The sequence below is a fragment of the Peromyscus californicus genome, unplaced genomic scaffold (assembly GCF_007827085.1).
Source record: "Peromyscus californicus insignis strain IS unplaced genomic scaffold, ASM782708v3 Scaffold_5__1_contigs__length_169319896, whole genome shotgun sequence".
In the NCBI taxonomy this organism is placed as follows: Eukaryota; Metazoa; Chordata; class Mammalia; order Rodentia; family Cricetidae; genus Peromyscus; species Peromyscus californicus.
In genome coordinates, this window is record NW_026294573.1 from 53,465,810 (window position 1) to 53,486,756 (window position 20,947).

Consider the following 20,947-nt stretch of genomic DNA (forward strand, 5'->3'; position numbering starts at 1 on the left):
TCTCCTTGGGAGGGTTCTTGGGGAATTCTACCTGAGAAGACCCCCAATTGTGTATTTTTTTATTATTATATTCATTTCATTCATTTTATGTGTGTGTGCCACAGCACACGTGGAGGTCAGAGGACAACTGGGGGAGTCAGTTTGCTCCTTCCACCTTGTGGATCCTAGGAATTGAATTTAGAATGTCAGGTTTAGGAACCAGTGCCTTTACCCATGCTTGCTTTGGCAGTACATATACTGAAATTGGAACGATACACAAATTAGCATGGCCCCTGCGTACGACAAGTATGAGAAGAAAACATTTAAAAAAAAAAAAAATCTCGACTATGTGATTGTGCCAGTTTACCCCAGGGAGCAGGCTTCGGAACATCCAGGCTGCCCCATTGGAGCCAGGCCCCTTTAAGGCCTTTCCTCGTCTCGGAGGCGGAACCGGAAGCGCGAGGACGCGGAGCCCAACATGGCGGCCGCCTGGCCCGCGGGTCGGGCTTCCCCAGCGGCGGGGCCTCCGGGCCTCCTCCGCACTCTGTGGCTCGTGACGGTCGCCGCGGGACACTGGGGGGCTGCTGCCTCTGGCGCCGTCGGCAGCGAGGAGACGCCCAAGTGTGAGGACCTCAGAGTGGGACAATATCCTCCGGAAAGCCGCCCCTCTCCGGAAAGCGCTCAGCAGGACCCGGGGCGGTGGGATGGGCACCGGGGTCTCTGCTGCGGCTTTAGTGACCAGTGGACCCCGGGAGGTGAGGAGGGCTGTGGGGACCGAGGGCCGAGCACCGTGTGCTGCCACCCTGGACCGACTAGTGGTTGGCACTTCCTTTTTTTCTCATGGACCGTGTGTTTTACCGGTTCGCTCGCTTATTCAAACACACACACAATCACAGGCTTTGTCCAGATTCTAGAAATGCAGAAACTGATAGAAGCTCCCCTCAAAGTTTGCAGGCGTTGAGGAAGACGAATATTACTCGTGAGCCAGTGCTTGTTTCTCGTTTGTCATTAACGTTACATACATCACCTCCAGCCAGCCTCAGATGGACTGCCAGGCAATTGACGGCTTCACTTCGTGATCTTAGACAAATTATTATTATATGTTTTAAAATAAGAGATCCTCTTAGATATTTTTAAATGTAATATTTGTGCTAATACTTTGTGAGAGTTTCATCCAATGGATTTTGAGTATATTCACAGCGACTTTTCAACCCCTAACTCCTTCCAGACCCTCTCACTCCCTCTTAACTTCGTCCGTCCCTCCCCCCAAACAAAACAAAACAACAACAACAAAAACCTACCCAAACCTAGGGAGTCAGATTTCTGCTGCTCATATCCTTAGAGGTGTGGGGCTGTCCACTGAAGCCTGGTTGGCTTACCTGGGACCACACCCTTAAAACTATGGCTCTAACTTAGAAGCCATCAACTGGCAGTAGCTTCTCAGGGATGGGGGCTCTTAAATGGCAAATTATGTCTGTTTTCTTATGAATAAAACATCTAGTGTCAGTGACACCCAACTTAAAGGGCATTTATATTAATTAGTACGACATTTGTGTTGTCATTTACAGATGGCAAATCTGAATTAGGACTAGATGAATTGTCTTATTACAACAGAATTGAAATAGAGAGACAAGATGAAATGTGTGTGACACTCAAATCACTGTGAATGAACAGAGCTTTGAGTACTGACACAATTCCTCAAACGTTTGTATACAGATACTCAAACCTGCAGAAGCAAGAAAGAATAAGAAAAATGTTAAAATTAAGAAAACTCTATAATGTCTGTATACAAATTGAGGAGAGGCATCTATTAGATTTTCACAGACTACCTCATAATTTGCTAATCCCAACAGGAGTGAAGTTTCTGACACACTGAGTTTAGCATCGTCTTAGGAAAAACATGAGTTTTCTTCTAAGAAGTAACTGAGCTAATTATGAACTGTTGAACCCTGGTAAGAAGGGACTTTGCCTGTAGAACTCTGAGATGTCGAAAACTGCACCTCGTCTTAATGACCTAACTAAGGGATGAAATCTCTAGTAGTGATTTCGAAGTCCTAAATAAGGGTCAAGCTATGACTAGACATCTTGTATGTACCATACCTACTCCATTGGAGTGTGAATCATAAAATCTTTAGACAATAAAACTTAAAAAACATTCTTATTGTTTTAGAATCTATTTAGAGGGGTTTTCAGAAACTTAAAATCCTACTGAAGTCACTGACCACACAGAAAACAGTCAACTACCTGCAGTCAGATGCAGAGTGTCCCAGGCTTAGAATTACGATACCTGGTTTTGCTGCCTATCATTTACATGACTGGATAAGCCACTCAAAGTTTGAACCTCAGCTATGCTTTTTTGGCATGGGAATAACAAAGGGGGGTATCTTCCTCGCCTCTTTGTGTTATATGAAATTCAGTGTGAATTAGTTGAATCCAGAGCTCTGGAAACTGATTTTTTTTAAACTTAAAATAATTTGATAAAGATTTCTATTTATTTATTTATTTTGTTTTTTCAAGACAGGGTTTTCATGTGTATCCCTGGCTATCCTGGAACTCACAGAGATCTACCTGAGTAGATCATGAGTCCCCACCTTGGGGCAAGATTTTTAATTTGATTGTTGCTTTGTGTTTATTCCCTAATTGATGTTCTTTGAAGATGACATCATCTGCTAGAACTTCTGGTCAAAATTTGTTTTATGTGACTTTTCTGTAATAATTTAATTTTGAACTACTATCTAAGCAACACTAAAAGTGTATTTAGGTTTGTTTTGTTTTGTTTTGTTTTGAAACAAGGTCTCTCTCCATAGCCCTGGCTGTCCTTGAGCTCACAGAGATCCTCATGCCTTTGCCTCCCAAATGCTGGGATTAAAGGCATGCACCACTACCCTAGGTTTAAAAGTGCGTTTGTATCTGAATTTGTTGACTAGTACAAACTCAAAGTCTCTTTGTACATGTGAATCGACAGGAGTTATAAGACATTTAAAACATAGCATTATATGCTAGAAATGTAATTCAAATTTCCTTAACTTTTTAAACATATATTTGTAAAGAACCAAAAATAAATGATGCTACACAAGAACCAGTTAACTGTACAAACTACACAGCTCATGGTAAGATTTTCAGAATCTCGTCTTTAAAGTTCTTTGTAAGATTTTTACCTATTTCAAGGAGCAATGCATAACACCTAAGGGTAATTAATAAATGTGTTTTATGTTGTGTTAGATGTGATTGTTCAGTTTTCAGAACAGCTTAGGTTTGGAAACTGATTAAAAATGATGAACATTTGATTAATTGATTGGTTAATTAACTAATTAATTTTGGTGCTTGGGATTGAACCCAGGGGTTCTTGCAGCTCTTCCAGGGTTGTACCCAGTGCCACTCTTTTAAGTTAAAAAGCAAATTTTTCTAAATGATATAAACTGGGATGTTTTCTATTATTTTATACTTATCTTAAAACTTTAGAATCCCCTTATAGAGCTCATGTGTTTTAATTTTTATTTAAGTTTATCTTTAACTGATACATGAATATATAACTATTGTATGTATTGTATGATGAAATGTTTTGAAGTGTGTGTGTGTGTGTGTGATACTTAACTCTTTAAATATTTCTAGTCTTTTACTTCCCAAGCTTTGTTACAGAAATAATAATTCTTTAGTCGGGGTTTTGTTGTTGTTGTTATTGTTTTTTAATTATATCTTTTAAAGACAAGGTCTCACTGTGTAAGCCTCAAACTCACAGAGATCTTTCTGCCTCTGTCTCCCCAGTGCTGGCATTAAAGGTATGCACTGCGGTATGCTACTAAAGATAATGCTGCCGTAGTCACTGTTCTATTGTTGTGAAGAGACACCATGACCCAGGCAACTGTTATTGGGGCCTGCTTACAATTTCAGAGCTTTAGTCCATTATCCTCATGGCAAGGAGCATGGCAGAGTACATGGCATTAGAGCAGTAGCAGAGAGTTTCATCCAGATCCACAGGCAGAGAGTAGCACTTTGGGTCTAGCATGGGCTTGGAAACCTTCAATCCTCCCCCCAGTGATACTTCTTCCAACAAGACCACATCTAATCCTTTTCAAACAGTGTCACTCACTGATGACTAAGCATTTAAGTATATGAACCTATGGGGGGCATTGTTATTCAAAGTACCACAGGTGCCTAGCTAGTTAGGACTTTTAAATGTTTCATTTTCTTTTTTTTTCTTTTTCTTTTTTTTTTTAGAGCAGGGAGAAGGGGCATGTGACCCTTCTCCCTCTTTTTTTTTTTTTTAAGATTATTTATTTATTTAGAAGAGGACATCAGATCTCACTACAGATGGTTGTGAGCCACCATGTGGGTGCTGGGAATTGAACTCAGGACCTCTGGAAGAACAACCAGTGCTCTTAACCTCTGAGCCATCTCTCCAGCCCCCATGTTTCATTTTCTTATTTAAAATTTTTGAAGAATTTCATGTGTATGTGTCTGAGTATATGTATATGTACTATGTGCATGCAGGAGGTTGTAGAAGTCAAAAGAGAGTATTGGATCCCCTAGAATTAGAGTTACCTGTGGATGTAGGTTCTGGGAATATGCAATACACATATGTAGAGGTCAGGAGACCTTGCAGTAGTCAGTTCTGACCTTTTACCCTGTTCTCAGGTATCAAGTTCAGGGTGACAGGTTGGCAGCAAGTGTGCTTACTCACTGAGCTGTCTGCCCACCCTTGGACACGTGTTTTTAATTACTGGAAAAGAATTTGAAGCTGGATATGGCAGTATATACCTGTAACCCTAGCACCAGGGAGGGTGAGAAGGAAGATTATGATCTTGAGACCATCATGGTCTATATAGCAAATTTGATGCCAGCCTGGGTTCTATAGTGAGAGAGAGAGTTACAAGGGGCAGGAAGCTGTTCAGGAAATTACACAGAACTGTCCTACCCATATTATACACTCAAAACGTGGACTTTAGTATATCCTACATAGAAAAACAGTATGGTAAAGATTTTATAGCTGTATCACTTATCAAAATATATCAAAGAAGTGTTGGATAGTGGATAACACCTTATTCTAATGATTGAGGGGAGCCTCTCTCATTCTAAATATATGTAAAGCTAGGTGAAATTAATAGACTGCTTCCTGTCTTAGTCATGTTCTATTGCTGCAAGGGGACACCATGACCATGGCAACTCTTATTAAGAAAACATTTAATTGGGAGTGTGCTTACAGTTTCAGAGGCTTAGTCCATTGTCATCATGACAGGGAGCATGGCGGCACACAGGCAGACATGGTGCTGGAGAAGAAGCTGAGAGTTCTACAGTGTGATCGGCAGCAGAAAGAGTAAACTGGATCTAGTAGGGGATTTTGAAACCTCATAGCCTACCTCCAGCACTCCAGAGGCAGAGGCAGGTGGGTCTTTGAGTCTGAGCCAGCCTGGTCCGCAGAGCAAATTCCAAAACACCCAGGGCTACACAGAAAAACCCTGTCTTAAAAAAAAAAAAAAAAAAACCAAACAAAAAAACAGAAAAGAGAGAAAAGAATCATGATTAGAATAAAAAATACTGTTTTGTCTCTTGAAGACCTGATTTTAGATAGTCTCAGACAGAGCTAACAAGGCTGTATAATAAGGAAATGTTTCCCACATGTGTGAGTTTTCTGTTACTGTAATAAAATACCTGAAATAACAAATTGAAAGGAAGAAAGGTTTATTTTTGACTCATGGTTTCTGAAGTATCAATCCATGCCTAGCTGACTCCATTGCTTTTAGGTTTGTGGTAAGACCGAAACACTATGATGGAAAGGCTTGCTAGAGGAAAATTGCTCATATTTTGGCAACCAGGAAGCAAAGAAAGGACAGACAGGAGAGGAGGATAGTCAAAACCATGCCTAGTGACCTATGGCCTCCACCAGGCCCCACCTCTTGGGGCCTATCAGAAGTCTGACATTGAGCTTTACAGTAAACTGTTGGACTTTGCTTTTGCTTAGATTTGATTGTGACTATACCCTGATTCTTCCCTCTTGGAGTAAAAGTAACTTACGTTTGATTTTACAGGGACTTACAGTTGAGATATTTGGGGTATTTTGATATACTATGGTTATTTTAGAGACCAAATATTTGACACAAGCTAGAGTCATTTTAGAAGAGGGAATCTCAGTTGAGAAAATGCCCCCACCAGACTGGCCTGTGGTAGATTTTCTTGATTGATGATGGATGTGGGAAGGCCCAGTTCTCTATGGGCCATGCAGAGTAAGCAAGCCATGAGGAACAGCAGTAAGCAGCACTCCTCCATGGTTTCTGCATCAGTTCCTCCCTCCAGGTTGCTGTCCTGCTTGAGTTCCTGCCCTGACTTCCCTCAGTGGTGGACTGTGCTGTGAAACTGTAAGCTGAAATAAACCCTTTCCTCCCCAGGTTGCTTTGGTCATGGTGTTTTATCACAATAGACAATGTATGTGTAAGTGCAGGTGTGCACATATGTGGAGGTCATAGGGCAGTTTTGTAGCATTGGTTCTAACCTTCCATCTTTATGTGAGCTCTTGAGGCTCGGAATCTGAAATCGAAATCAGAGTGTTTACAGAGCCCTGCTCCTCTCAGGCTTTAGAGCACAATCCTTCCATATTTCTGATGGTAGCCAGTCTGGTAGTTTGAAAGAAAATGGCTCCCAAAGGAATTGGCACTATTAGGAGGTGTGACCTTGTTGGAGTGGGTGTGGTCTTGTTGGAGGAAGCGTGCCACTGTGGAGGCGGGCTTTGAAGTCTCATATATGCTCAACTCACACCCAGTGAGACAGACCACTTCTATTGTCTACAAGATGTAGTACTCTCAGCTACTTCTCCAGCACCATGTCTGCCTGCATGATGATAATGGACTGAGCCTCTGAACTGTAAGTGAGCCACCCCAGTTAAATGTTTTCCTTTATAAGAGTTGCTGTGGTCATGTGTCTCTTCACAGCAATAGGAGCCCTAAGTCAGCCAGTGATTCTTGTTATTCCTTGTTGTTTTGTTTTGTTTTTGAGACAGGATCTTAATATGTAGCCTTGCCTAGCCTAGACCTCACCATGTAGTCTAGACTGGTCTTGAATTCAGAGAAATCCACCTGCCTCTGCCTCCCCAGTGCTGGGATTAAAGATGTGTGCCACCATGCCTGGCCATTTTCCTTTTTGTATAAAAGGTTAATACCTACTCTAATAATGTCATCTTAAATCTGCCAAGAGCCTGTTTCCAAATAAGGTCCCATTTTTAAGTTGAGTGCATGCCTGCATGCATTAGGCCCCAAATTCAATCCTTCGTAACAAATACACATGCACACAAATGTTGAAGAAGAAAATGTTTCTTAAGCTAGGCATGGTATCACATGTCTTTAATCCCAGCTCTTGGGACTGGGAAGTGAGGAAATGAAGGACTTCAAGGTAAACTTGGCCACATACAAGTAGTTTAAGGCCAGTCTGAGCTTCATGAGACCTGGTCTCAAATAAACAAGCAAATGTATTGAGTACCTACTATATGCTATATACTTTATGGTACATAGTTTTATGTATTTAACCACAATGGTCCTATGATGTAGGTGATCTTAGTGTTATTTTTACCTGCAAGGAATCCAAGAGCTGAAAGAGACAAAAATAACCCACATAAGGTCATCCTTATTTCAAAGTTCTTCTTTATACCGTGAGGCTGTAAAAGTTTTAGGACAGTGTCTGCCTGTCCACATAGTAACATCTGCACTATTTGTTTATATTATGTCTTGGGTTGTGAGTGTGACTTGATATTGCTAAATGCTGAAATAACATTATATCAAGACCGAGAAGGAGTCAAGATAGAAATATATTTATGGAAGCTGTTGTCAACGGTACGGTAGTATCATCAGTTTCTTGCCTTGTTGCTGTGTCAAAATGCCTGATAAAAATAGACAAAGGAAGGGGTTGTTTTCCCTCCCAGTGTCAGGAGACACAGTCCACGGTGGCAGGAACGTCCTGATGGCAGGAGCAGGAGGCAGCGGATTGCGTTATGTCCGTAGTGGGGAAGCAGCAATGAATGCTATTATCAGTTCACTTTTCCCTTTGTATTTTAATCTACAGTCCCAGCCTAAGGAATGGTATTGCCCCCATTTAGGATGGGTCTTTCCTAATGACGTTAGCCTTAATTGATAGAATTCCTCAGATATGCACAGAGGTTTGTTTCTATGGTGCTTATATCCCCATCCAGTTGTCAGTCAAGATTAGTCATCACAAATAATTAATATAAGCTGGAGAGATAAACCATAGATTATGTTACAGTGGCTTGATAATTACCAACAAAAATTCAAGTATTTATCTTAGAGGTGAAATTAAAAAAAAAAACCCAGTAATATTTTTCAGTTCTTCCTTTGTCATCAGAGGCAAGAAACTGAACTAGATGGGCCATGCACACATCTAAAACAGTATGGCGATATTTATATTATTGTATGAAGAGACTGCTATCATTTATCTTCCATATGTGTATTTAATAGATATAATACAATTCTTTAACTTTCAGTCTAAATTAAAGCCTTCTGTCACATGTTACAATGGGAGGTAGTTTGTTATAATGTTATAGGTTCTTTTGTGCTTTGCCAATCTTGGGGGGAAAAATTTACTTTTTCTGTTTTTAGTTCAGTGTTTTCCAGCACCCAACATAATTTGTAAGGATTACAGCGGTAATGAAACACATTTTACTGGAAATGAAGTTGGTTTTCTCAAGCCCATATCTTGCCGGAATGTGTAAGTACATTACTGAAAATTAAAATGTTGTATCTTGATTTGGTGGAGTGAAAAATAAAAGAGACATGTTAAGGGAAGTCCTGCAAATATAATTCATATCTTCTTGCTTATGTTGACAACCTTCTAGTTTAGTTTATAAGTACAATTCACCAGCCAGGAGCTGGGTTAACTTGTGAGATAGTAAAGGATTGAAGTTGACTCAGGCCTTGTCAGGTGAGTTTATGCCATCAAGTAAGTAAGTTATGGATAAGTTCTGTTTTCAAAATTGGAGCACAAATAGGCATTTACTTATTGTAACAGAAAAGCAGTATTGTTAATTGTTTGTGCACTGTGTTAGGTACTTTTCTCACTGCTGTGACAAAGTGCTAGACAAAGGCAACTTCCACAAGGATCTGTTTTAGCTGACAGCCTAAAGGGAACAGGGCAGTCTTGCAGGGGTGCCACAGTGGCAGGAACTGGAGGCAGCTGGTCTCATGTGTCCATAGTCAGGAAGCAGAGAGAGGTGAATGCTGGGCCCAGTTTACCTTCTTTTTATTCAGTCCAGGACCCTAGCCCATGGAATGTGCTGTCCACATTTAGGGTGTGTTTTTATACCCCAACCCAGCCTAGAAACTCCTTGCCAGAGATTTGTCCCTAGGTAATTCTATATCTTGTCAAGTTGACAGTATTAGCCATCACACACTGGTTTTACTTTCTGTAGCTGGAGAATTTCTCTCCAGGTCCCACCAAGCCCTGGAGTCCCACAACCCATGTATAAAATAATCACTCAGATGCTTATATTACTTATAAACTGTATGGCCGTGGCAGGCTTCCTGTTATCTACCTTTTTTATCTTAAATTAACCCATTTCTATTAATCTATAAGTTGCCACGTGGCTCGTGGCTTACTGGTACCTTACATCTTGCTTGTCATTGCGGTGGCTGGTAGGTCTCTCTCTCTCTCTCAGCCTTCCACTTCCTAGAATTCTCCTCTCTCCTTGTCCTGCCTGTACTTCCTGCCTGGCCACTGGCCAATCAGTGTTTTATTTATATAGAGCAATATCCACAGCAACTTTCTGTAGCAGATGAGTAGTAACATTAGGCAGACAGAATTCAGAAGCTGGATGAATGTGGGATAGTAAAGGAATGGTTTCTATTTAGAGAATGTTTTATTTTCTTCCTATTAGAAAGCTTGCATTCACTTTTTCTGCCATGAACTAAAGAATTGATTTACTTTTCCCACCTTCTTTCATTCCTGGTATCATATTTATGTATTAGAACTGTAAATAGTTGCATTTTATTTGATGGTACATATTTGCAGTCATGTTAAGAAATAGCTAATGTTTGGATTTTTTTTTTCAACTTTTTCCAGAATTCTTAGAAAGGATTAGCAAAATAAAAATAGTTGAAAGGAATTATTTCCTAGCATGTAGGTATTATTTATTCAATTTTAAATTATAGATTGGTATTTCTACCTTGCACATTCTGAATGTCAGGACAGATAATATTTTAAGTGCTGGTATGAGAAAAATATGATGGCTGTTAATACAACTAACAAACTCATCTGTTGAGAATCCCAGCTTGCTCAGGTTGGCTCTTATAATTATTGCCTGTCATGGTATCTATGCTTTGTTACTTAATTTCCAAGCTAGTCTGAATTTTCTTACAGTGTCTCAGGGTAAATTAGGCTGAGAGAGACTGAGATGTGCTAAATAGGTTACAAGGCATTGATGTCAGTTTTGATAATGAATATAATCATTAGGGAAAATAGATACTCCAAGTCTCCTAGCCAGTTTATTCCTTTCATAGTCAAATCAACAGATCCCAATTAATTTTTTTTGTAAGAATTGAATCAGAACATGAGATTCCAGTAGTGGATAGCTTTAGTGTAAAAGTTACACACTTAGCATGTCCTGCTATGTCACATTTCCTTTATCAGAATACACTGTATGTGTGCTGCAGAAGGTTAGCTGTGAATAGACTCACTAGCAAACTATTTGCTGAGTATTCCATTTCCATTGACATGTTTTTTTTTCTACTCTTGCTAGCATATTTTTGAAAATATGTAATATTAATACTCAATTAAACTCCATTTCAGTATTACAGACATAGACACTCTGTAATATAGTCTCCAGAAACTGGAGTTTGGTAATGACAATAAGAGTTATTTTTTATTCATGATGTGATCTAGTTTGGTTGCCTTAGAGTTCTGGGTTATGGTATGAGCAAGTGCTGGTGGTTCCACACAGCCATGTAGGGCCTGGCTTCTCCGTGGTTTTGCTTCCTCTAGAGTCCTTTTCATTCAGACAGTAGATGAGAGAGGAGAGGGAACCCTTTGCAAGTATATTTTAAGGATGAAATCCAGAAATAGCACTTACTTCAGCCTTCTTTCCTTTGACCAAAACACAGTTATGGCTGCACCCAGTTGCAAGGCTAGCTAGGAAATGTAGTTCAGCTGATGTGAAAATTAGAAATGATTTGGTGAATGTCTAGGCAGTCTCTACCCTACCAGGTTGTTCTTCAGCATGATTTACATACATAGCTAATTGCTTTTGTATTTCATTCCCTTTACCCGTTAAACTTCTAAATAACTGTTTCTATAATACTTTCTCATCAACTATCAAACATTCTGTGTAGCACCATACTGGAATTTACCAGCAATCCTTCTCTATTAAATACTATTTATACTCCATATTAAAATCACTCTGCAACGTTGGCTATTTCCTTCTTTTAAAAATGCTTTCTTTTCTTGGTTTCTTATATAAACTCAAATAAGAATCTTTTTATTACTATGTTTTAGCTTCTATTTTTTTTTGAGATTTATTCAGTTTTTATCTCTCCCCAATATGTGTGTGTGTGTGTGTGTGTGTGTGTGTGTGTGTGTTACACAGTAGTGTATGTCCTAGATTAGGCTCAGGCTTCCTGAGAGAGTCCCTGTTTTTGCCTTTGATCTAGCCACCCTTTACATGTGATCATCTTTATTATGGTACCTAAAAAAGTACATGATGATGTCTTTCCCCTCTGATTTTTGGCACAGTGAATGGCACCTATTCTACCCATTTTTAAGTATAGGCATTGTTGCATTACTTGGTGGGCAGAGGTAGGAGGATCATAAGTTTGAGGCTAGCCTGGACTATGTGATGAGACCCTATCTCAACAAACCCAAACAAACAAACAAACAAACAGAAAATAGAAAACAGAAAATCCAGCCAGAACTTTAGAGTCATTCTCTCATTTCCTTTAACCTCCATATGAAGTCTGCTTGCTTCTGCTTTCTTAGTGTCTACGTGTTTTCTTCACTTCTTTCTTCTGGTCTCATAGTCACTGTGTAGCCAAGGTTGATCTTTGGATCTTGGTCCCCTTGCTTCCATCTTCCAAATGCTGGGATTATAGCCGTGTACCACCACGTCCATCCTCAGTCTCTTGATGCTCAGTATTTCCTGTATGTTTGTAACTTGACTGTCTAATTTCTGTCTGTATCCTAGACTTATTTCCATAAATCCACGCTGTAGTCACTTTTTCTCGTCAGGCTTTCTTTGGACTGCCAGCCCCACTTATTATTATGAAAGATTGGCCTTTAGTTTAGGCTTATTCCTAACTAGCTTTTATAACATAAATTAACCTGTTTCTATTCATCTGTGTTCTGCCACGTGGCTTTTTACCTCTCCTCCATTCTGTACGCCTGCCTTCCCCAGTGTCTCGATGGCATCTCCTATGTTCCTAGATTCTAACCCCGAGTTCCTCTCTCTCCCTGAAGGCCTGCCTAGCTATTGGCCATTCAGCTCTTTATTAAACTGTTGAAAAGGTGCCTTAGGCAGAGACACATCTTTACAGTGTGCAAAAAGATTATCCCCCAACACCACACTTGTAATGTTCAGCTGATTTTTTAAATTCAGCACTATTTGGGTGTCTTATGGACACCTCACCCTCACATATCCAAACTCAATTTTGATTTCCATTTGAAGAACTATCCATCTGCATTCTTTCCCAACCCCTTCAACTTTTTAATGCTTAGGATAAAATTTGGAGTGCTGTTATTCTTTCTTTCTTTCCTTTCTTTTTCCTCTTCATACCCTGAATTTAACAGATAAGAAAATTGAACATACTTTCAAACATCCAAGGATCTGATGATTCTCAGCATTTCTTTTCTATTACTCAGTCAAGCCATTATTAATTCTCACCTGAGTATTGAAAAGCACTTAAACATTTTGTCCTTGTGCTCAAAAATAAATTTGAGTTTGTTAGCAGATACTCAGCCCTCAATTCCTATTAACAGAAGAACGTGTATTTCCCATACCATTGATTTTGGGCTTGGCTGTATTGGTTAATTTGGCTTAAGGTTAATAGGCATGTAACATGTAGAGGCTTAAGTGTGTTTGTGAAATTCAGTTTTCCTTTTGTATTTTGATGAGATAATCCTGAAAAGAACTTGCCTCAGGTGTCTGCCACGTGTTCAGCTTGAACCTCAGAAGTCTCAGTTTCAGCTTGAGACCGTAAGTGAATCTGCAGCCTGTATTCAAGTTCACGGCACCTCAGCCCAGATGCTGTCTGCTGAACCACGCAGTCTGCCATGTAGAATGGGAGAATAATCACTTATTGCTGTAGGCCATTGGGTTTGGGGGTTTGTTTTTTGAATGCTTGTGACATTAGTTGACAAATACTCCATGACAATCTGTTCTTAGCATAACAACCACAGTATTTGAAAGTGTAAACCAGATCCTACCACAGCTTAAAATCCTGTGATAGCTTCCCGGTTTTTTCAGAGTGAGTGTTATGGTGGTGCATGGATTCTCAGCCTCCTATCCCTGCTCCCTCGATCGCTCACTGGTTTGCTCTCCTCTCTCCCTAAATCTGCTTCTACTCAACTGGCCTTAGTCCACCCCCATCCATAACGGGGAACCGCCTTGCAGCAGCTGCTGCTTCCCTCAGAGACTGACACGACTTAGCTGATCCTCAGGACTTTCCTCACATAGCACTGTCCTGTCATTAAGTAGGCCCCAGTATTCTGGACTTTCTGTATACCCTGGAATTCTGAATTCAGTAAACATCTGCTCCACCTTTTTTGTTTCCTAATATGTGTAACTTTCTAATAAACTGTATAATTAGATTTTTAAATATGTTTGGGTTTTTGTTTACTGCCACTGAGGGACAAGGAATCTATGTTGCTTTTATTCATTAATACATACCATAAGCTTAGAATAGTGTTAGTTACAAAACCTCCAAAAGACAAATGAGTGAATGAATGAGTGAGCCACTAAACAAATAGGTAATAACGCACAGATCTGTTTTCTAAAATGCTCACATGTTGGCAATGCATGGCTGTAACACTCAGGTTTTAATTCTCTGCAGAAATGGTTACTCGTACAAAGTGGCAGTTGCATTATCTCTGTTTTTGGGTTGGCTGGGAGCAGATCGATTTTACCTCGGATACCCTGCCTTAGGTGAGTATGCTTCATTCAAAAACAAAAGAAAGAAAATCCTTGTGAAACTTGTTTAGAGTTTTTGTTGAATGAATATATGCCTATGATTTAGATCTCTCCATGTATAAGATTCATGTGAGTTGAATGGGTACATTTTTCTCTGAGTTGAGAGTGTTCATTCTGCAGTTCAGCTAAAGCAGGCAATATTGGCCTTTCCAGTGCATTCACCTTTTGGAAAACATATTCGAGGGTGAAGGCTCGTCACTTGACTGGAACTGTTGTGCTGTACTAGGCACGCAGTGGCTGTACAGTATGTTCAACGAGTGTGTGTTCTTTCCAAAAGAGTGTCATTTGCCAGAGTCCTTGTCCTGTTGCCCTCGAATAGAAACAACTGCTCTCAGGACAGAGTGGTGTTTGGTGATCACCATGAGCTGGGTTGAGAGTCTGACCCCTCCACCCCTCCATCCTAACTATATGTTTCCCTTTTGCCATGGTGTTACTAATGCATTTATGTTTGACCTTGAGTTTTGTTAAACTTCCATATGCTTACCTATATTTAAGACTTACAACTCTATGTTTATCACCCTCTTTAAATCCTCTTCAGCCTAGGGAAATTCACCAGAGAGGTTAAGGGATTTACTGAGCCAAGAGGCTTTGCTGTATTCTGTGACGTATTTGTTATAATCTTTCTTTTATAGATAAGAAAATTGTCATGAGATTATGAGATAGTATCCAAGGACATTTAGCTTAATAGGAACCCAAATTTTCTGTCTTTGGAGATCATGCTTTATTTACTATAGGATTCTACTTGCATATTGAGCAAATGTAAAGTTTGAATGCTCGACTTCCCAACCGGCAACCCTAGTCTTTCCATGTAACTGCGCACCATAGAGCAAATAGGAGTCTTTCATGTGGGGTTGGTGTGAGGTATATTTCTGTTACTCGTATCTGAAACTAAATATTACAGTACATAAATAAAAGTCAGTGTTGACTTAGTGAACAAAGAAAATGAAGCTGGGCATGGTGGTACACACCTTTTCTCTCGGCAACTGGGAGACAGAGGCAAGTGGATCTCTGTGAGTTTAAGGCCAGCCTGGTCTATATAATGAGTTCTTGGATAGCCAGGGCTACACAGAGAGACCTTGTCTGAAGAAAAAAACAAACAAACAAAGAAAATAGCTACAGGTTGGCAAGATGGCTTACCAGGTAAAGGAGCTTGCTACCAGGCCTAAGCAACTGAGTTCAATCCTGGGACCCACATGGTGGAAGGACAAGTTACCCTCATGTTTTCTTCGGACCTCTGCACACAGGTCATGGCATGTGTATCCCCCCACTCCCACAAGTAAATAAAATGTACTAAAAGAAAAAATAGCTACATAAAAATTATGGAAGGAAAGATGAAGATTACAGTGTATATTTTTGTCTTAATTAGGGTTACTATTGCTGTGATGAAACACTGTGACCAAATTAACTTGGGGAGGAAATAATTTGGCTTAGGCTTCCACATCACTGTTCCTCATTAAAGTCAGGACGGGAACTCAAGCAAGGCAGGAACCTGGAGGCAGGAGCTGATGCAGATGCTGTAGAGGAGTGCTGCTTACTGGCTCTCTCAGCCTGCTTTCTTATAGCACCCAGGACCACCAGCCCAGGGATGGCCCCACCCACCATGGGCTGGACCCTCCCACATCAATTATTAATTAAAAGGAATGCCCTATAGGCTTGCCTATAGCACCATCTTGTAGAGGCATTTTCTCTTTCTTTCTTTTTTTTGGTGTGTGTGTGTGTGTGTGTGTGTGTGTGTGTGTGTGTGTTTGTTTTGAGACAGGGTTTCTCTATGTAGCCCAGGCTGTCCTGGAACTCACTATGCAGTCTAGGCTGACCTTGAACCACCTGTGCCTCCCCAAGTGTTGGGATTAAAGGTTGCACCACCATGCTTGGCTATTTAAAGCATTTTTAGCATTGCATTTTTCTAGACATTTACATTTATTTATTTTGTGTCTGTTTGTGTGTATATACATGTATGTGGTGTCACCCACATGCCACAGTACATGTATGATATCTCCAAATTTTCACTAAAATGCTAATGTCAGCAGCCGTGTTTCCACAGCATACCTGCAGGAATTACTTTATGAAATACTGGATACAATGACTGAGATCTTAGGAACTGGGATAGGAGATTCATCCATTTATTTAACAGATAGTAACCCTCTACTAGGTTCCAGGCAATGCCATAGGCACTTAGGATGAAGACGTAAACAAGACACACAGAAACCCTGTCATAACCGAGCTTCCAGCAGACAGGTAGTAAAAAGGTTGATAGGAAGTGCTTGGGAGAAAACTAAAAGCAGTGTTTCTTTACTTTTTGGATTTTTAGTGGTTGTTACTAAATTACTGCCGTGTGCTACCCCAGTGCATGTAGTATTCCGCCCTTGTCCAGCCCTAAGAAGAAAGCAGCTCTTGTACGTTTATGTACTTGCAGCTTTGTGGTTTGAGAGGTGGTCTCATCTACTCTTAACAATTTTGAGTTGATTATCTGTGTAGCTGTATGTGGAGCAGTTATTTTAAAAACATCATTTTATTTTATTATTTTTTTTATTTTACATGTATTTATTTGGCGGAATTACAGATATTTGAGTTACTAGTCAAATTTTGTATGTTTTGTTTTGTTTTTCAAGACAAGGTTTTTCTGTGTAGTCCTGGCTGTCCTGGACCTCACCAGGACAGCCTGGTGACCAGACTGAACTCACGAAGATCCTGCTGCCTCTGCCTCCTGAGTGCTGAGATCAAAGGTATGTGCACTATTGCCTGGCCAGATTTTGGATTTTACAAGATCAGTATTTTTCTTGAACATTTTTGTGGCTTGACAGTATAGATTTGAACTTTCTGCTCTGCTCAATTAAACTTGTATCACATAATGTATTTTGTCTGTTCAGATCAATAAAGGGTTTGCTACTAAAAGGTACTGTGCAGCTCTAGGGTGCTGAGGGTCTGTTGTTTGTGTTGCTGCAACCCCTGTGCCTGCTGGACAGACATACAGAGCTCTACCCCAGGCCCGGATGTGGGTAGATGGAAACACTTTTCTTTTTAAGTTTTGTAGAGTATATATTTTTTTATTTATTTACTATTTTTGTTGTTGTTATATTAGTTACTAAACTATTTTGTATATGAGGTTCCTTTAAAACATTCTTGTATTTTTAGGTGAAGATTTGATTTTTTTCAGATTCGACTTTTTATCATACTGTAGAATTTATAGACTATATAATAGCTTGGTAGAAAGCTAGAAACATTTTAAGTATTTACAAGACTTTCTGTATTGTGAATTACTTTCCTTTGTGCTTTCCTAGGCTTGCTAAAGTTTTGCACCGTAGGATTTTGTGGAATTGGGAGCCTAATTGATTTCGTTCTCATTTCAATGCAGGTAAGTTAGTTTCAGTCTGGAATGTAAACTACAGTCCACATGGGAGTTTGGTGGTCCTCTCCACGTATGTGACACTTCAGATACATTAGGAAACAAAGGGGAATGCTTTACAACTTGGCTGCAGATGCTGGGCCTGAGGGATCTGGTTGCAGTTTCAGTAAACATTTCTCAAACTGTAGCTCTAAAGCTATAGGATACTTATTTCAAAAAGGACTGCATGTTCAAAGGTGACTGTAGATATTGGTTCAAGTGAGTAGATATTTCTTTACTGGAGAATTTCCAGAAATCTTTATAATTTTAATAATATATTTTGTAATGAGTCTCTAAGGCAGGTTACAATTATATCTCCAACTTAGAATTTATTTGCCTGACAGTCCTGATCCCCTTGTCAGTTACCAGAATAGGATGCATTGATAGGACTCTGGCACATATATGAACATTCAGGAGAGAAGTAAGATTTTCTTTCGAAGTGCATAGGCACTTTCTACAAATTGCACTCTGTGCAAATGACAGAAATTGTAATCTAGCTAACTTACAGGATAAACAAAGGAGTGTGTGTGTACTCCACATGGTTTCTAGTAGTGGATAGCCTCAAGCAAGACAAAATCCATACAGATTTTCTATTCTCTACTCGAGATTTCTTCCTGTTTCTCTGTGACAGCCTCACCTTCTCATGCTACAGTGGGTTTGGTGACTGGCATAGTTTATGAGATGCTGTCCTTAAGCACTTCAAAGTGCCACCATATGTTCTCTTAAATACTAAACTGCTTGTGATTGCTCACGAAGCTTCTTACGTTAGAGGCAAGGATGAATCTTGCCGAGCAGCACTGGGGCAAGCATTTGTAGAGCACCTAGTGTCCTGAGTGAGTGTCAGTGTGCCTTTAAATCATGTTTTGCTCTGCCCTCATTCAGCACTGCCAGTCTTCAGTTCTGGCTGCTTGGTGTTACTGTCAATGCTCTAAAAGCCGGTTACTCTGAGTAATTTTGACTCTGTACTGTGAGGAGGGGGCAGCTTGTGGGTAAATGAGATACAAGAAAATAGTTGTTGTTGTTGTTGTTGTTGTTGTTGTTGTTGTTGTTGTTTTTCTATGCAGGGGTTCTCTGAGTTCTAGCACTGGCCATTCTGGAATTCACTTGGTAGACCAGGCTGGACTCGAACTCAAAGATCCACCTGCCTCTGCCTCTTAAGTGCTAGGATTAAAGGTGTGCACCACCACTGCCCAGCAGATATTTGGTTTTAAAGTGGAACTTTTCCTGCCTTTACACACAAGCCACAAGCCTAGCCAGATAGCCTGTCTAACCGTGGAACAGGTATAGGCAGGAAGAGCCAAAGGCACCTATGCACATAGGTGTTAGAATGGACTTCTCATTTTAAATGATGATGCAGCAAAGTCATGTTCTATTGGTATTGTTCAAATTAAGATATCCAAAATTTAATACACCTTGTTTGTTTGTTTTTATTTTGAGACAGAGTATCACAAGCATAGGCTAGCCTTGAACTCCTGATCTTCCTGCCTCTACCTCTAGAGCAATGGTAGTTTTTTTGTTTTGTTTCTTTTCTTTCTTTCTTTTTTTTTTTTTTTTTTGAAGAGAAAAATATTTTGATTGTATTGAAACCTCTTCCATTTGTACGTAATCAGAGAATTTCAAATCAGCATCACCAATGTGTACTCTGGCAAACCTGTGAGACAGAATAGTTACAGATCCAAACAAGTAGAAAAGCTAGAAGTAGTAGCTTAGTAAGCCATGTTTGTCTCCCTTTAGGACCTTAGTGTATTCGACTGCTAGAACCAAGCACCTTAGAATAGGTCATTTCTTTTATTATTTTATCTGTTGATGTTTTGTTGTGTATTGTGTGTATGTGTGGGCATGGTCTTCAGGGGACAACTTCATGTTGTGTATTGTGTGTATGTGTAGGCATGGTCTTCAGGGGACAACTTCATGTTCTGTATTGTGTGTATGTGTGGACGTGGTCTTCAGGGGACAACTTCATGTTGTGTATTGTGTGTATGTGTGGGCATGGTCTTCAGGGGACAACTTCATGTTCTGTATTGTGTGTATGTGTGGACATGGTCTTCAGGGGACAACTTCATGTTCTGTATTGTATGTATGTGTGGACGTGGTCTTCAGGGGACAACTTCATGTTGTGTATTGTGTGTATGTGTGGACATGGTCTTCAGGGGACAACTTCATGTTCTGTGTTGTGTGTATGTGTGGACATGGTCTTCAGAGGACAACTTCATGTTGTGTATTGTGTGTATGTGTGGACATGGTCTTCAGGGGACAACTTCATGTTCTGTGTTGTGTGTATGTGTGGGCATGGTCTTCAGGGGACAACTTCATGTTGTGTATTGTGTGTATGTGTGGGCATGGCCTTCAGGGGACAACTTCATGTTCTGTATTGTGTGTATGTGTGGGCATGGTCTTCAGGGGACAACTTCATGTTGTGTATTGTGTGTATGTGTGGACATGGTCTTCAGGGGACAACTTCATGTTCTGTATTGTGTGTATGTGTGGACATGGTCTTCAGGGGACAACTTCATGTTCTGTATTGTGTGTATGTGTGGACATGGTCTTCAGGGGACAACTTCATGTTCTGTACTGTGTGTATGTGTGGGCATGGTCTTCAGGGGACAACTTCATGTTCTGTGTTGTGTGTATGTGTGGACATGGTCTTCAGAGGACAACTTCATGTTCTGTATTGTGTGTATGTGTGGACTGGTCTTCAGGGGACAACTTCATGTTGTGTATTGTGTGTATGTGTGGGCATGGTCTTCAGGGGACAACTTCATGTTCTGTATTGTGTGTATGTGTGGGCATGGTCTTCAGGGGACAACTTCATGTTGTGTGTTGTATGTATGTGTGGGCATGGTCTTCAGGGGACAACTTCATGGTCTGTATTGTATGTATGTGTGGACATGGTCTTCAGGGGACAACTTCATGTTCTGTACTGTGTGTATGTGTGGGCATGGTCTTCAGGGGACAACTTCATGTTGTTGTGTATTGTGTGTATGTGTGGACATGGTCTTCAGGGGACAACTTCATGTTGTGTATTGTGTGTATGTGTGGACATGGTCTTCAGGGGACAACTTCATGTTGTGTATTGTGTGTATGTGTGGGCATGGTCTTCAGAGGACAACTTCATGTTGTGTATTGTGTGTATGTGTGGGCGTGGTCTTCAGGGGACAACTTCATGTTCTGTATTGTGTGTATGTGTGGACATGGTCTTCAGGGGACAACTTCATGTTCTGTATTGTGTGTATGTGTGGACATGGTCTTCAGGGGACAACTTCATGTTCTGTATTGTGTGTATGTGTGGACATGGTCTTCAGGGGACAACTTCATGTTCTGTATTGTGTGTATGTGTGGGCATGGCCTTCAGGGGACAACTTCATGTTCTGTACTGTGTGTATGTGTGGGCATGGTCTTCAGGGGACAACTTCATG

General features: G+C 40.3%; 1 protein-coding gene across 1 annotated transcript in view; it reads left to right on the forward strand.

Moving 5' to 3' along the window:
* The first annotated feature begins 427 nt into the window (after positions 1-427).
* Positions 428-20,947, forward strand: part of Tm2d1 (TM2 domain containing 1) — a 34,017-nt gene continuing 13,497 nt past the window's right edge. Inside the window, exons 1-5 of the mRNA XM_052715960.1 lie at positions 428-624; positions 3,016-3,089; positions 8,577-8,685; positions 14,013-14,104; positions 17,428-17,501. Of these exons, the coding sequence (XP_052571920.1) occupies positions 458-624; positions 3,016-3,089; positions 8,577-8,685; positions 14,013-14,104; positions 17,428-17,501 (516 nt within the window). The 5' untranslated portion in view covers positions 428-457. The remainder of the gene's footprint in view (positions 625-3,015; positions 3,090-8,576; positions 8,686-14,012; positions 14,105-17,427; positions 17,502-20,947) is intronic.